Here is a 15,820-nt window from a genome sequence, read left to right as displayed (position 1 = left end):
TATTTCCTCAGTATTTAGGAATCATTTATAAATAGATAAAGATCATATTTCTTGCTGAAAAGTTACTTGTTTGTTTTGTCTTATTTTAAATGTACTAATATGTTTTTAGTATGAACTCATTTAGTGAGATGTTCTTATTAAAACAACAGACCGTCGGCTTGTTTTCAATCTAATCTGAGTTTCTGCAGCAGCTGCATTCAATTTTCCCTAAAAATGTAAAAAACATTCCAGTTTTATTGAAGTTTGTGCTCAGATTACAAACCTGCTGAGTTGAGATTCACGTAGTTATATAAAAACTGTAGTTGACCTCTGACCTTGGCCTGCAGACTCTCTCCGACTCTGCTGCGCTGCTTTCTGCAGATTCAGCAGAATCATCATAATGGATGTTTCTTTTTGCTCCATCTGGTGTTTTTCCACAGCGTGGCGCTCGCTACCCCGACGTGTCGCTGCGACCTTTGACCCTGCGTGCGGAGGCATTCTGCTGCGTCTCATCGTTTTAATCTCCTGCTGGTATTTCCTGCTGCACAGTGAAGACGGAGACATTTGCTTCCCTGACCTGAAGAATCTTTGCCTGCAGATTTTAATCAGGCTTTTTGTCTCTTTAGAGCTGCAGATTTCTGCAGGATGGAGCATCTTTGACCTTTGACCTTCAGGGTCGTTCAACAAGTCAGTCAGAGTTCAACACGTTTTGCTGCAGCAGATCCGAAAGAAGCGTCTGTTCGGGAAACTTAAGTTTGAAAGTCGGATTTTAAAAGCTTCCGGAGAGTTTGAGAAGTTTCTCCTGTAAACATTTCATGAGATGAAATGCTTCTTCCTGCAGCCGTTTGTTGTCAAAGCTGCTTCTGGGAAAATATTAGCTTTGATTTTACAAAAACTTTGAATATTTTTGTAGTGGAAGATTTTATTCCTATTGTGAATTTTATTTAGATCACAACAGATGAGCATCCAGAGGCCTGATGACATCATCAGCTGTTGCTCTGGCTGGAGGCTGAAAGCCCAGCAGAACCATGGAAATGATGTTATTCTTTTGCAGTTTGTTCCAGACCTGCAGGTTTTACAGTGCACTGTGAAAAAGGTTAAAGGTCGCACAGAAATGTGGAGGAACGTTTTGTTCTTTTAACAGATGCATTTCCTGTGTTTTCCATTTTCTGTCAAATGTTTCTGTGACAGAAAAATACAGAAAATTTTAGTTTGGATGATCAGAAGCAGGAATAAATTTAAATCGGGGTAAAAAAGTGATTCAAGCAGATGTTTGCAGTTCATTTATAGACATTTATATCAACAAACCAAACATCACAGGTAGAAACTGATAAAACACAAATAACGAGGCGATCAAAGCGTCTGCAGAAAATTACAAAAACTGATGTTTTCAATTCATTGTTTTATGTCTCATGTTTATAGTTCTGCTGGTACCGCACGGCGCGTCCTGGTTCCGGTCCAGAAACATGAAGCCTCTCCTGCAGCTCCTCCTCCTTTCTCGCCGCCCGGCCTGGTTGCCATGCAGACGGCATCACACGACCGGAGGGGTCAGCGGTCCGGTGACGAAACGGACCGCCGCGGCGCGTCTGTCTGAGCCGAACCGGTCCCGGTCCACTTCCCGCCTCGCAGCCCAGTTTCCATGGCAATCAGCGGCGGAGACAAAACGGCTCCTTTGAAACCATCTGGATCCGAACCAACCCGGGTCCAGGCTGCACTCAGAACCACTGCTGCAGAACCACTGCTGCCCAACCACTGCTGCTCATCCAGAGATGAAGTTTTTATTGTGTCATCAAATAATAACCAGAGCAAAAAGCTGTTTTCCCCCGGCACCACGGCAACCGCAGGAAACAACCCGCAGGAAACAATCTGCACGTTTCCAGAAAACTGCAAAAGTAAAAGCTGAGGGAAAATCCCAGGAAGTTCCCAGGAAGTACGAACCCCAAGACGCCAGAGGATGAAGTCGCATCGAGAGTCAGAGGAAGAGACAGGAAATAAATATCTATTAAAAACAAGGAGAGGAGCTGAGTCAGCAGAACCAGGAGCTGCATCGGTACCAAACAGCTGAAACATGATCTGGAGCATCAACAGCTGCCTTTCCAGATGTGCAACAAGTATTTACGTTTCCATGGTGACCGCTGGGCTCGTGACAAGTGCAAAGGAAGATGAGGTAGAAAAGGCAGCGACGCGTTTCAGGCTTTCACATCCGGTCTGTTAGCTTTAGCTTTAGCTTCTAAACACCAGGCTGGTGTAGCGCGTTAGCATCAGAGGCACTAGGCTAATGATTAGAGCTTCCAGGCCTGCACAGCTAACGTCTTAGCTAACAGATGATATTTACTCAAATGACTTTTGATTTTACAGAGTTAAACACTTTTTAACAAAAATCCAGGCTGATCTGTTGACCTTAATAAATAAACTTACCAAACAGTTTTCTCTTCTTATCTATGTTAACTTTGATTATCCCAAACATTTCAATGTGACTAAAAACAGAAACTCCAGCGCTGGAGCAAAGCATGCTGGGAAAAGCAGGAGCTCTGGAGAAAGCTTGAATCCAAGGGCGATTAGCTTCAGCCACATGACGGCGTTATGCAGGAAATCAGAAAAGCGTCAGAGATCGCCTCCTCACATCTTCAGCCAGCCATCTGTCGGATCAAAGCCCCGCCTCCTGATTCCTGCTGCTGTCAGACACCAGGAATCAGGATGTCCCGAAGGAGAAGCAGCCAAGTTTTAGAGTCTGTTAGCTCACTGCTGGCTTCACGCTGACGGCGGCGCGGACTGCGGCAGCTGGTAGAAGCCTTTCTTCCTGGATCTCCTCATGTAGTCGAGGATCAGAGCGGAGGCCGTCAGCCCGGCGGCGACGCCGGCGGCCGAGACGAGGATGATGCTCAAACCGGGAGGAAATCCCGTTCTGACCTCTACAAGAGAAACAACATCAAAAACCAAATGAAATGCGACCAAGACTTTCGTTTGGTGAGCTGCTAATTCTACTGACCTCTGACTCTGATGCTGAAGACTCTGACCTCGGAGCCCAGGTCGTTGCTGACGTTGACCTGGTACAAGCCCGAGTCGCTGGAAGTGACGTTGACCAACTGGAAGATGCCGCTGGTGGAGAACAGCTCCGTCCCGTTGCTCAGCTTCTTCAGGATCACCGCCGGTGGAGGGAAGCTGATGCTTTGGCAGCACACCGTCACATTTTGGCCCTCTTGGACTTCCGTAGAAGGAAAGATGTGGACGGTAGTGTTCCTTGGGGGAGCTGAACGAAAGCAGAACGGAGGTGTTACAGTGTAGGGTCCAATCCCAGCCCGTCTCCTTTCTGCTTCCTCTGTTCACCGACACGCTGATGATGCAGCGATCTGTTTCACCATTCAGCGTAAAGAAAGCACAAACCTTTTACTGAGCTGAGACAAAGCCAACGAGAAGACGTCCAACATACGGACACAGGTAAGTAGTTAATCACCTTCCCACCTGGTTACCTGGCCACCAGGTAGGAGGGTGGCCAGGTAACCAGGAGTGTCATGTCGGTGTTTGTTTCTGAAAACTGACATTGAAAAGTTTTCTGCAGCATGTGAGAAACATTAACATGTTAAAAGTCTCCTGCTGTGAGGAAGCTGTTATGAAATCTGTGCTGCTGCGGTGATTCATCCTCTCCGGCCGTCTGTCGGCGCGCTGACATTAACTGTGATAAATCTCTGAAGCGAGAGCGGAGGCGGCGCTGTGACTAATCCCAACACTTTAAGGAGGTTCTGACCGAAACAGTCAGGAAGCGGAGCGCCGGTCGCCTTGTCCAAACATGAAGCATTTTGGACAAAGAGCTTCTCAGAAATGTCTTCCAGCAGCGTTTCTGCTGACGGGTCCAGAATGTCAGCAGCAGGTCAAAGCGTTTCAGACAAGGCCTCTTGACCTGCCGGCTGACCTTTAAACCAGCACATCATCACCTGATAGCGGACAACCTGTCATCAGCCTGGGGTCCAGCTGGTCTCTGCTCATTTCTTGGAAGATCTTTATGACAGGATTTCTACTGAATCACAACCTCAGAACATCTGAAATGAAAATGATCTCCAGTTTATTTATTTTAAAAGAGCAAATATTTCTGTCCAATCCACAGTGAAAACACATCAACCTTTAACCTTTGCATTTAAACAAAGAAACAAAAACAGGCAGAAAATACGTCAGTGACATTAATGTAAAGTTTAGGAGGTCAGGATTTGTTTTGCTCATCACGGTTTGGATGTTTTACGTTTCTGGACGTTTCTTTTCCTCTGGGGCTTTAGATCAAACTGACACCAGAAGGATCAGCCAGGCTGACGGCTCAAGAGTTTCGTGACTCAGGACTGGAGTCAGAATCTATTTCTGTCCAAACATTTTGTGGAAAGAAGCCAGAGGTCGACTTCCTGAACAAAACCGTCAGAACGGAGAAGAAACAGAAGAACAGAGAACTGGATGGGAGAAAGTCTGCAGAGATCTGCAGTCTGAGGAAAATTAGCTGCGCTAATCCGAAAGCACAGATCATAAATATTAGTTCTGCTAATGCTACATGGTAATTAGCAGAAGCTAACGCTAAAGTGCTAAATCCTGTAAACATCCAACGTGCTTCAGGGAGGATAGCGCCCTGAACAGAGTGAAGTTGTTCCTGCAGGCCTTCCTGGACTGTTTGACGTGATTCTTTTGGACCGAAGTTTCCTTCACGGTTTCAGTTTGTTGACTTTTGCTAACTCTGTAGCTTTATTAAGATGTTCTAAATGTTTTAATGTTTCAGTGCTAATTAGCTGCTATTAGCAGGTTAGCATGAATGTGGATTCTGACCTTTGACAGTGATGAAGTTGGAGACCAACTGGGAGCCATACTGGTTGGAGGCTTCACACTGGTAGAGGCCCGACTCCTCCAGAAGGGTGGAGGAGATGCGGAGGGAGAGCGAGGAAGAGGAGTTGGCGTCGCTCCTCAGAAGCTCCTCCCCATTCCGCCTCAGCACCACGGCGGGGGGCGGAGCTCCGTCCGAGCGGCAGGTCAGCGTCACCTGCTGGCCCTCCAGCACCTCCTCACCTGGACAGACGGACAGAACGGTCGACCTGGGAGGATCTGGGTCAGAAAAAAGATCATCTTAAAGGGACAGTTGTTAAATAAGATCCGCTTAGAGCTACAAACGTTAGAAAACCTCTTAAAAAAACAACGTAAAATTGTTTTGACAAATGTCTCCTTCAGGAAAAGGATCATTATAAAGAACTGCATTTTATTTCAGTTTTTAGATATAAAGCAGCAGAGTTATGTTTTCAATCACATAGCGCCATTTTATAGCACCATCAATATGTCACCGTAAAAATGCAGCAACTGATGGAGAGACAGAGAGAGAGAGACAGAGGGACACACAGAGAGAGAGACAGAGGGACACAGAGAGAGAGAGACAGAGAGAGAGACAGAGGGACACACAGAGAGAGAGACAGAGGGACACAGAGAGAGAGAGACACAGAGAGAGAGAGGGACAGAGACAGAGAGAGGGACAGAGAGAGAGAGACAGAGGGACACAGAGACAGAGAGAGAGAGGGACAGAGAGAGAGACAGAGGGACACAGAGAGAGAGAGACAGAGAGAGAGAGAGAGAGAGAGAGAGAGAGACAGAGGGACACAGAGAGAGAGAGAGAGAGAGAGAGAGGGACAGAGAGAGAGAGAGACAGAGAGAGAGAGGGACAGAGACAGAGAGAGGGACAGAGAGAGAGAGAGACAGAGGGACACAGAGAGAGAGAGGGACAGAGAGAGAGAGAGAGAGACAGAGGGACACAGAGAGAGAGAGAGACAGAGGGACACAGAGAGAGAGAGAGACAGAGAGAGAGAGGGACAGAGAGAGAGAGAGAGAGACAGAGAGAGAGACACAGAGAGAGAGAGGGACAGAGACAGAGAGAGGGACAGAGAGAGACAGAGGGACACAGAGAGAGAGAGACAGAGAGACACAGAGAGAGAGAGGGACAGAGACAGAGAGAGGGACAGAGAGAGAGACAGAGGGACACACACAGAGAGAGACAGAGAGAGAGGGACAGAGGGACATGTCTCTGTATATATAATTTGCTAATGGTGGAAAAGCAACTCTCACCGTTCCAGGAAAACTGTTTATCCACCATCATCGATGGCTAAGCTAACTAGCCTAAAGCTAACTAGCCTAGCATTCACTACAGGCTAGGCTAGTCACAAGGAGAGGTGAATGTCAGCACTAAGCCCCGCCTCCTGGCTCTGATTGGCTGTTTGGAGTTCAGTTTTTTCAGAATATGGTGACATCTTCACAAATATGGAAACAAATATTCTTTAAAAGCTCAAACTGCAGCTTTAAGATTTTACGTTTTGCAGTTTTAGCTTAATTATTAATTTTTTTCAAAACAACTTTGTATTCTCCAGTTAGCGATGAATCGAATACTAAAGTATTTGAATCGATTGATCGGTTGAGCCTGGATTCCCTGAAACGACTCACAGTGGATCTGCAGCGGGACGCTGGTTCCTCTGGACCTCCAGACGCCTCGGTCCGCCGTCAGCAGCTCCACGCTGCAGGTCACGACCCGCGCCGCCTCCTCCGCCCTCAGCTGCAGGACGGACGACACGTTCTGCAGGGAGCCGGAGAACCTGTGCGTCTCCGCCATGACGGTCCGGTTCCCCGACAGCCAGCGGAACCGCAGCTGATTGGCCGAGAAGATGTCGGTGACATCACAGCGCAGCTGGACCTGCTGGCCCAGCTGGACCGGACCGGGATCCTCCAGAACTGGGTCAGATGGGAACGCTGGAGAGAAACCAGGAAGAGGAACTCAACATCCAGCTGCTCATTTATTTAATCTGCAAGTCTATCGACCTTTGACCTTTTTATACAATGTTAGAAAAACATTAAAAGACAGAAATAAACAATTTAATAATAAGAACATAAACATTTTATTGCCAGAAAAACAATAAAATTCCTTATTTTAATCTGGAAAACTCAAATTAACTGGAAGTGTATTGTGAGTTTAAACATAGTGAAATTATAACGGTTTTTATCTTATGAATCTATTTCTCAGCTTTTTGAACTGATATGAAGTGATTTTTTTCTTCCTGCTCATGTAGTTTATGTCAGATTACGGCTCCATAATCCTCCTTAAGCTGGTTATTTTTGAAATGTTCTGTTAAATATTCGTTACTCATTCGATATGAACGCTTTGCCAGAATTACTAGATGAAAATATTGACAGATTAGTTTTTTTATTCTAAATGCAAATTATTTATATTTTTCTGTAAAGTTTTGCTTTTTCTCTCTGAATGTGTTTTTTTTAAATGACCTTTTTTTTAGAAGTTAATTAATCGATTAGTAAAGTCCTCAACAATTATTTTGATGATCAATTAATTACAATTAGTTGCCATTTTGCTACTAAATGACTTCCTGATTATTTTTCCCCTTTTTGTTTTTAATCTAAACTTCTGAAACCTTTGCTTTTGGTTTTTGTTCCCGTGTTTCTGGAAACCATCGGGGGATTCCAGCCCGCGGCCGGATGAGCCGTTCAGCCGAGTCTTGCTGACAGGTTGCAGTGTGTGTGGGCCGGTTGGTTCTGTTTGTCGGGTCGCGTCCCGTCAGTCAGAACCGTTCAGAAAATGAACTTTTCTCACCCTGAGCAGCTGCATTGGGTCTCTTTCTGTTCATCTCTCCTTCAGTTTCCAGCTTTAATATGAACAACCAGCTGCTTCCAGTGAAACTTTAATCTCTTGTGTTTCCAGAAACCGGATCTCCCCTTTGGTTCTGCCGGGTCTTAAAAGCCAACAGTAGGAGATGTTAACGGCCTGCGTCAGGAAACGCTGCTGTTCTCTCTGGGACTAAATCAACAATGTAAAACTTTCCGACCTTCGACCTTGAGCGGCGGCCTGAACGCGTCCCGGCAGGTTGAGCTGCAGCAGCGTGTCAGAATGAAACTCATCCTGCAGATTGATGCTGGAATGATTTCCTCTCAGCTTTTAACAGTTTGTTCCAGAGAAAAACAACAAATTTATGATTTATGAGTCGGTTCTGTTTCCTTCTTAACCTCAGCAGGCAGGAAGCCAAACTCCCACTGCTGATACCCAGACGCCTGCAAATATTACCATCATCATCTGGGGAGTTTATTACTGCCAATCAGTAACGCTTATATCCAACTATCAGCATGAACATGACAGTAAGTTAAGCTTTTACTCATTTATTTTATCACAAATGAAACAAATGATTTTATTTGTGATACATGAGATTAGGATTCGAACCCAGAGCGCTTCTCTAAATAAAACCTCTGGAAAAGTTGAAATGTGTGAAGCAATGTGTGAGGGCGGTAGCAGCATCAGGCTGTGGACCAGGGGTGGATGCTAATGCATCAATAGTGAAGCTAATTTTATGTTTAGCGCTTCAGTTAACTCTGAAACTGATTGGTGCACTGAGCTTCACTCGATTTAAGATTTCCAGCTAAACTGAACTTTAATTTGACCGAATGAGGTTTGGGTTTAGCATTAGCTTCTATTAGCTACTATGTTAGCATAGTGCCTTAGCATTAGCAGAACTAGTGTTTCTAATTAGTGCTTTAACATTAGCTTCTGCTAACTGTTGATGCTTTATCTGAACTAGTGTTTAAGCTTTACGCATCAGCATTAGCTTCCAATGAATACTGCGCTGCTACAGCGAGTTTAGCATCAGCAGAACTAATGTCTATGATTGTGCTATTAGCTTTAGCGACAGCTCTACCAGTGTGCATCAAACAGTGAAGTAGGACTTCCTCTACATTCATCAGCTGGGCGGCTGAAACATGCGGGTCGGACTCACAGTAAACCTGGACGTGGATTTCTCTGGTCCTGGTGACCGAGTCGCACTCGGCCTCACAGCTGTAGCCTCCCTGGTGCCGGAGGTCAAGGTTCAGCAGGTGGAGGTGGGACTGGCCGTCCTGCGGCTTCGTCCTCTGGAGGAGGGTCCGGTTCCGGTCCGTCCTCCTCCAGCTGAAGGTGGGCGGATGGAGGCAGCCAGAGGCGTTGCAGGTGAGGATCAGAGCCGAGCCGCGCTCCGCTGACACCTGAGGACTGGAGTAGAGTTGCAGCGGGTGAGCTGAGGAGAGACGGACGGACAGAGTGAGTCCAGGTCCAACGAGACCCAGTGGGACCCGGCAGGATCCAGTGGGACCCAGCAGGATCCAGCAGAACCTAGCAGGACCCAGTGGGATCCTACTGGATCACGATCCGGTCGGTCAGCTGAGACGTACCGCTCACAGTGATGGACCTGGACTCCTGCTGGGAGCCATACTGGTTGGAGGCTTCACACTCGTAGTGGGCGGAGTCTTCCAGTGACGCGGAGGGAAGGCTGAAGCTGAGCAGGGGGGTGGAGTCAGTCCTCAGAAGCTCCTCCCCTTTTCTCCTCAGAACCAGGCTGGGAGGCGGAGCTCCCACAGAGCTGCAGGTGAAATTCACCTGCTGGCCCTCCACCACCTCCTCACCTGGCTCCACTGAGAGGGAGGTGCTAGTGGGCGGAGCTAAGCGAGAAAACAGGAAGAAGACGATGAGGACTACAAAAGAAGACTATAGCGTGTCATTGTTCACATCTGGAAATGTGACGCCTGCTGGAGGGCAAAAAGGTGATTCTTGCCGTCCTGCAGTGGAACCGCCGACTAGCTGACCCCTGATGATGTCGCTTTAGTAGTTCGGGGCAACGCATGACATCACGCTGCAACGCGGCTGCAGACGAAACTCTTACCTAAAACTGTGACGTTTACAGCTGCAGTTTGGTTTCCTTCTGAGTTTCTGGCTTCACACTCGTACCGTCCGGCGTCGGAAAGCTTCACCGCCGATAGGACGAGCTGACCTCCGCGACCTCCGGGCAGACGGCGACCGCCTGCCGTCCAGGTGATGGTCGGCTCGGGGTTTCCCTCAGCAGAACAGCTGAGAGTCAGCGGAGAGCCAGACATCAGCGCCACCGGGTCGGAGATGTTCATGAGGCCCGGAGCGTCTGCAGAGGAGGAAGAGATGAAATTCATTTCAGAGGATCAACTCTCCACCCAGAGTGGAGCTCGGACGGTTCTGACCCGCTTAGTAAAGTTCTGACTCACAGCGGACATTCAGGGTGGCGGTGGTCTCTCTGGTCCTCTGGCCCGGCGGCAGACCCGGCAGCTCCAGCGTCGCCCGGCAGGTGATGTTTTCTCCTGAATCCTCCCTGAGGGGCAGGAACTGGATGGAGCTGGACCCAGAGCCCCTGGTGCTCTTCAGAACCGTGTCTCCTCGGACCCAGGTGAGGTTCAGGTCCCCGGCCGGGAACAGGCTGGGCACCCGGCAGGTGAGGGTCGCCTCCACGCGGTCACTGAGGCGGTCCTGCCCGGCAATCTCGGGGTCCGATGGGAACGCTGGAACCGGAGAACGAGACGCGTCAGGAACAGCTACCCGGCCGGGCCGAACTCGCCTCGGGTCGGAGACTCACAGTAAACGCTGACGGAGGCTCGGCTCTCCACCCGATCATCTCCACACCTGGCCTTACACGCCAGCTGCCCTTCGTCTTCCATCTTAACGGGGTCAAAGGTCAGAGTGGAGTGGGTTCTGTTGGCGCTGACGGACGCCCCCAGAGGCCGGTCGTTGACGGTGGCCCAGGAAATGCTCGGTTCTGTGGGACAGCCGTGGACCTGGCAGACCATGTGCTGGTGGGAGCCGAGCCGGAGCAGAGGCCGCCTGGGTGACAGGCTGACCCGGAGGCCCTGAACGCACCACGATGACATCAGCAGCACGACTGCAGAGCCAAACAGCAAATCAGGAATATTACAGTTTCACAATATCATTCTTAAACTGAAAACAGACGGACAACTATACAACTGTACAAGTTTGAAAAGCAGAAGTGGAGCCTCCTGTACAACAGCAAGTAGTTTCTGGATGGTAAGTCAACAACAAAATTATTTCTTTTCCAGCAGTCGATGTACAGTTCTTCCAGCAGTACAACCAGCTCACCAAACATGCTGGTTTGCTAGGTAACGGCTCCAGCAGAGTTTAGTAAATGGATTTAGTTGGTTCTACTTATTATAAAAGACTTTGTGTTGTACAAAAGATAATAACATAATTTTACACTGATTACAAATATAAAAATCTCCGTCTGTATCCACCGGGCCGCAACACATCAGCCCAAGGGCCAGAAGAGGCCCTCGAGCCGCACTTTGGACACCGCTGATTTAAAGCCTGAAGGGACAGAGAAACTAAGATCCTAGTTGGTCAAACTGTTTTATTTTGGGGGATTTCACACAGATTTAACCAAAGAAACTGAAACAAATTAAGCAGAACAGAAGTATGGTGGATGACTGAGGGGCCAGCAGGGGGCAGCAGGGGGCCAGCAGGGGCCTCTTTAACCTGACAGTAATAAGGATAATCATGATGCCAAAGGTGGCCTCAGCAGCTTAGTGCTCTGGCTGTGTTCCTCCTGTCCACATGAACGGAAACACGAGACAACCAGAGGGATTTTGGTCCAGGAAGAAAAGGTCAGAACAACAGATTTCACAAAAATTCAACTGAAGAAATGAAAGTAAAACGATAAGACAGAAAGTATTCAGATGATTCTTAAATCAGCAGATGAGTAAAAACTGCAGCAGTTTGTAAATTTTAATGTACATTTAAAGTACATTAAAATGTCTTATTTTATCTGTGAAAAATTATTTTGATAACTTTTATCTTTAATCCTGCAAAAACACAGAAATAAAAAAATCATTATGAATAAATGGATAAAAACCTTTTCTAGTCTTTATTCCGTCTGGTTCTGGATGTTGAGCAGCTACAACGAGATTTTTGCTCTGACTCTTTTTTTATTTTGGGACAGTTGTTATGATTTGTAACCATGGAAACAATGTGTTTTTGGGTTTTTTTACAACAGGAGGCCGGTGATTAGCATTTCAAAAGCTCAAATAATCCCTGAACTATGACCCCAAAACCCAGAGGAGCTGAAAAGGAGCCTGAACGAACGCGAAGAGAGAGAGAAGGAGGAAGATCAAGAGAAGCTGCAACAGCAAAGGAGACGGATCAGCAGAGCAAGCTAACGACTGATGATGTCATCCGGGATGGGTCACTGAGGAACATTAGCTGTTAGCATGTCATGATGATCGCAAGGCTGTCGTATAGCAACAATCTTCAGTCAGAGGCCTCTTCAGATGGGCTGCGAGACTGACTGCTACTGCAGATCCTTCCTTCCCACAGAATCAACAGCAAAGCTGACGATAAGAGTTACGACATATGCCTTTGAGATGAATGAAGCACATTTAATTGGATCTGAATTGATTTGAATATCCAGAAGAATAAATCGAACCCAACAGGTGTGAAAGTGCTGCCTGTTGTTGCTTTTGCAAAAATATTAACGATTCAAACTCCAAAACAAAGAAGCAAAACAAATGCAACAGAAAATGCTGCAGCGCAGGAAACAGAGACGTTTTGGATCCAGTGGAACCGAGTCCAACTGGACAACCAGGCATGAAAACCTTCTGCGCTCTGAGTGACATCATGATATAAATCATGCCAGGCCTTTTAACACATGCAGGACTTTCACAGCTCTCGTGTTAAAAACATTTCTGCAGACCCCACACATCCTGGACACAAACTGTTCAGACTTTAACCTTCAGAAACAGTTTCTGTCTCTGATGAACAAAACAAACAGCCAAACAGACAGATTCTCTACTGGGAAATAAAGAAAACAACTCAACTTCCTTTTCTCTTTTCTATATCAACTTATGGCTGAGAGTACGACTCCTTTTATCCTTTACTTCCTCTAAAGTTTATATGTTTAATCTCTGAACGCAGTGAGGGATAAAACCGAAGTGTGATTGCTCTGGTTCTGGAGGCATTGGGGGAAAAGTTTCAGCGCTAAAATGAACAACTTAACGTCTTTACCTACAAAAAATCATTTCTGCAGCAGGATGAAGATAACAAATTATGATAAATTTCTTATGACAAGAAATGTTGTCGTTTTGATCATAAATACAAATTAATGATGTTTAAAATCCCAAAACTGTGAGGATTGATAGTTTTACTATTTTCTCCACTGTTTGTTCAATAAAAGCATCAAGAAATATCAATAAATTTAAAATGCAGTTACTGTGAGCATTTAGACCCAAATCACTTCTTTGTGTGAAGCAATGTGTGGCAAACAGGAACACAGGATCATTTTGGTTTTGACTGTTTTTACTCTGAATAAATGAAATAATGATGTTTTTTGTCATTTAAAACCTTGGATGGAGTTGAATATTTCCCCAGTTTTCACAAGTTAAATCCTGAAGCCAAACAAGCCAGTTTCAAACGGCTGAACTTAAATCAGCAGCAAACACTGAAAACAAACACTGAAAACAAACAGAACCGAACCGGATCCGGACAGAAAAACACAGCTTTCACGCTCAGAAACCAGACAAATAATGAGAAGAAAACATGATTATTAAATATTATCATAAAAACAGCCTTAAGTTAGATTGATTTAACAGAAATCAGAGATTATCTTCAACATTTTGATGAATTAATCAGCTGATTGTGAACCTATCAGCTGATCGGCTGATGATCAAAGTCTCAGACAAACTGATATTTGCAGTAATTTAATCATTTGGAGCCTTTTTTATGTTAATCAGAGATTCTCCCGCTTTGCTTTTATTATTCAAATGAAATCAGAGCAGCTGAGACGCTTCAATGAAAGGGAAAAAAACTGTTTTCTGATCATAAACAGGAAGCAGAATCTCACCTGAGAGGAGCTGAAGGCAGCCGTCCATCCTGCTGGATGGTTGGATGGATGGTTGGATGAACGGATGGATGGATGGTTGGATGAACGGATGGATGGACAGATGGATGGCGCAGCAGCGTCTCCTTTGTGCTCCTGACTCTGAGTCTGAAGCAGAAAATGAGCTCAACACATGAATCCCCCACAGCCCAGATGAAGCAGAAACGCCCCCTTCTGATGGCCGCCTTTATAAGTAGGAGGCCACCGCGCCCTCTGCTGGCCAAAAGGAGAACAGATTTATATGCAGGAGGCCACCGCGCCCTCTGCTGGCCAGAAGGAGAACAGGCTTTCACTTTCATTATGACTGGACTCTGAATGTTTATGTTCCTGAATGCAGCTTCAGTTTCACAAATTTAATCTGATTCTCATCTACACAACAAAACATTTAAATACCAAACCAGTTAGTTTATATGTAAAAAAATACATTAACTGATTGTTTCTCATCCAAGCAACAAAACATCTAAATGATCTGATAATTTATTGGAAAAAAAAGATTAAATGAGACAAAAGATGAAACATCAAACTAAATATTTTAAAGGGCAAAAAGAGACAATCCAGTGAATTAATCAGTAATTAAACATTTTCAGATGAGGTGTTTTAATTACTTGTTGCTGTTTGGTCATTTTGTTGTATTGCAAAGACATCAAATTTAACTGGGAATAAATGCATTAATCTGCAATTGAACTGTTTTAATCATTCTGAAAATACAAAACTAAATGTCATTTTATTCAAATCAATAAGCTTTAGCAATCACCAACAACTCCAATTAAACCTGTTTCCATCTAAACAATAAAACATTTAAAGTTAGTTTATCAGAGGAAATTAGATCAAATGATTCAGAGACAATTCCATTAATTAACAAGTCATGAAATAAATATTTTGATTACTTGTATTCTCTGCTGTAGAGAGCTTATTAAAATAAAATGCATTAAAATATTAAACTGTTTCAATAATTCACAAAGTAAATAATTAAATGTCATTTTATTCAAATAAAAACAGGATTTGAATCAGAATCAACTTTATTGTGACACAAAATAATTATTGCATCATTTTTGAACCATGAATAGATTTTATTTATTTATTGAAGTTTTATTTAAAATACATGTAAACATTTCCAACCAGTTAAAAATAAAATTTATTTTACTTTCCAAATTTTTTATTTCCACTTAATCGCAACAAACGTTAATAAAATTAATGGATAATTTTAACTTTATGAAAAGAAAATCAGATTTTCTTTTTATTGTTGACACATTTAGAAACTCTGCTGTAAAAGTTTGACAATTTTAAAAATAAAATGGCTTTTCAGATGATAAACTGAGAGACGATTTATCGATCAGCATCATGTGATCAGATTCAACTCAAAGTTCAGAGGTCAAAAGAGTTTAAAACTTAAACTAAAGTAATCACTGTGAAATGTTACTGTGGTAAATTTTACTTTAAAAGTTACTTTGAGCAGAAGAAGACAACTTAAAAACGACTGTTAAATTAAATCAAACCCTTTATAAATAAAAATCCAAAATAAATGACTTTTTTTTGTTTAGTTTTTAAAAAAATATTTTCTTTATTAGTTTTTAGTCGTAATCAAAAATGACTTAAAAAGTGAACAAAATGCTTCAATCAAAACAAAATCAAGTAAAAGTAAAAGTTCAGGTTTTGCAAACAAATTAAAAAACAAACTTCTGAGTTTTTGTACTTAATTACAGTAATTAAATGTAACTTGTTACTTTCCACTGAGGTTTTATTCTTTTCCTGCACAAACTCCATTTTCCAGAATCCTCAGTTCATTTCTCATCAGATTTATAGAAAAACGCCGAATTTAGTGCAGATGGATCCGACCAGAGCAAAATGATTTAAAACTCCAATAAACTGAAAATTATTTATTCTACTTCCTGTTTCATAAAGAAACTGTTTGACACAAACGTGAATATAATTATTCTGTTTTTCGTTCTTATTAAAATAGAAACTTTGAGTCAAATAAAGAGAAAATGAATGGTTGTGTTTCCTGTTTTTATTCATGTAGAACTCTTCGTTCCGTTGAGATAAAACATTATTTTCTGACTTTAACGTCTCAGTGACATAAATACAGATGAAAAAACATTCATGGTTAAAAAGCAGCCACACAA

General features: G+C 44.1%; 1 protein-coding gene across 2 annotated transcripts; it reads right to left on the bottom strand.

Moving 5' to 3' along the window:
* Positions 1 to 1,165: 1,165 nt before the first annotated feature.
* Positions 1,166 to 14,186, bottom strand: vcam1b (vascular cell adhesion molecule 1b). 2 transcript variants are annotated; one of them, XM_055043881.1, is made up of 10 exons: positions 13,662 to 14,182; positions 10,392 to 10,694; positions 10,027 to 10,317; positions 9,675 to 9,926; positions 9,187 to 9,453; positions 8,757 to 9,032; positions 6,430 to 6,732; positions 4,780 to 5,052; positions 2,969 to 3,229; positions 1,166 to 2,891 (listed from the first exon to the last, which is right to left on the bottom strand). In XM_055043881.1, exons 1-10 carry the CDS (start codon positions 13,687 to 13,689, stop codon positions 2,731 to 2,733), a joined length of 2,415 nt encoding a protein of 804 aa, XP_054899856.1. In that variant the 5' UTR covers positions 13,690 to 14,182; the 3' UTR covers positions 1,166 to 2,730. The 2 variants fall into 2 exon arrangements, with proteins under 2 accessions (XP_054899856.1, XP_054899865.1); XM_055043890.1 differs by lacking the exon at positions 1,166 to 2,891 and having other exon boundaries at positions 3,122 to 4,016; positions 13,662 to 14,186.
* Positions 14,187 to 15,820: the final 1,634 nt, after the last annotated feature.

The sequence above is a fragment of the Poeciliopsis prolifica genome, unplaced genomic scaffold (assembly GCF_027474105.1).
Source record: "Poeciliopsis prolifica strain line A6 unplaced genomic scaffold, Auburn_PproV2 SCAFFOLD002, whole genome shotgun sequence".
NCBI classification, from domain to species: domain Eukaryota; kingdom Metazoa; phylum Chordata; class Actinopteri; order Cyprinodontiformes; family Poeciliidae; genus Poeciliopsis; species Poeciliopsis prolifica.
The sequence above is the reverse complement of the archived record's forward strand: the minus strand, read 5'-3'. Positions and strand labels throughout refer to the sequence as shown.

Bases quoted from the DNA above. Each gene is read 5' to 3' on its own strand.
- vcam1b (XM_055043881.1), bottom strand. From the start codon at position 13,689: ATGGACGGCTGCCTTCAGCTCCTCTCAG. The intron at 9,927-10,026 runs GTGAGTCAGAAC...CCTCCTCTGCAG, and splicing joins CGCCACCCTGAATGTCCGCT to ACGCTCCGGGCCTCATGAAC. The intron at 9,454-9,674 runs GTAAGAGTTTCG...TTTCTCGCTTAG, and splicing joins TGTAAACGTCACAGTTTTAG to CTCCGCCCACTAGCACCTCC.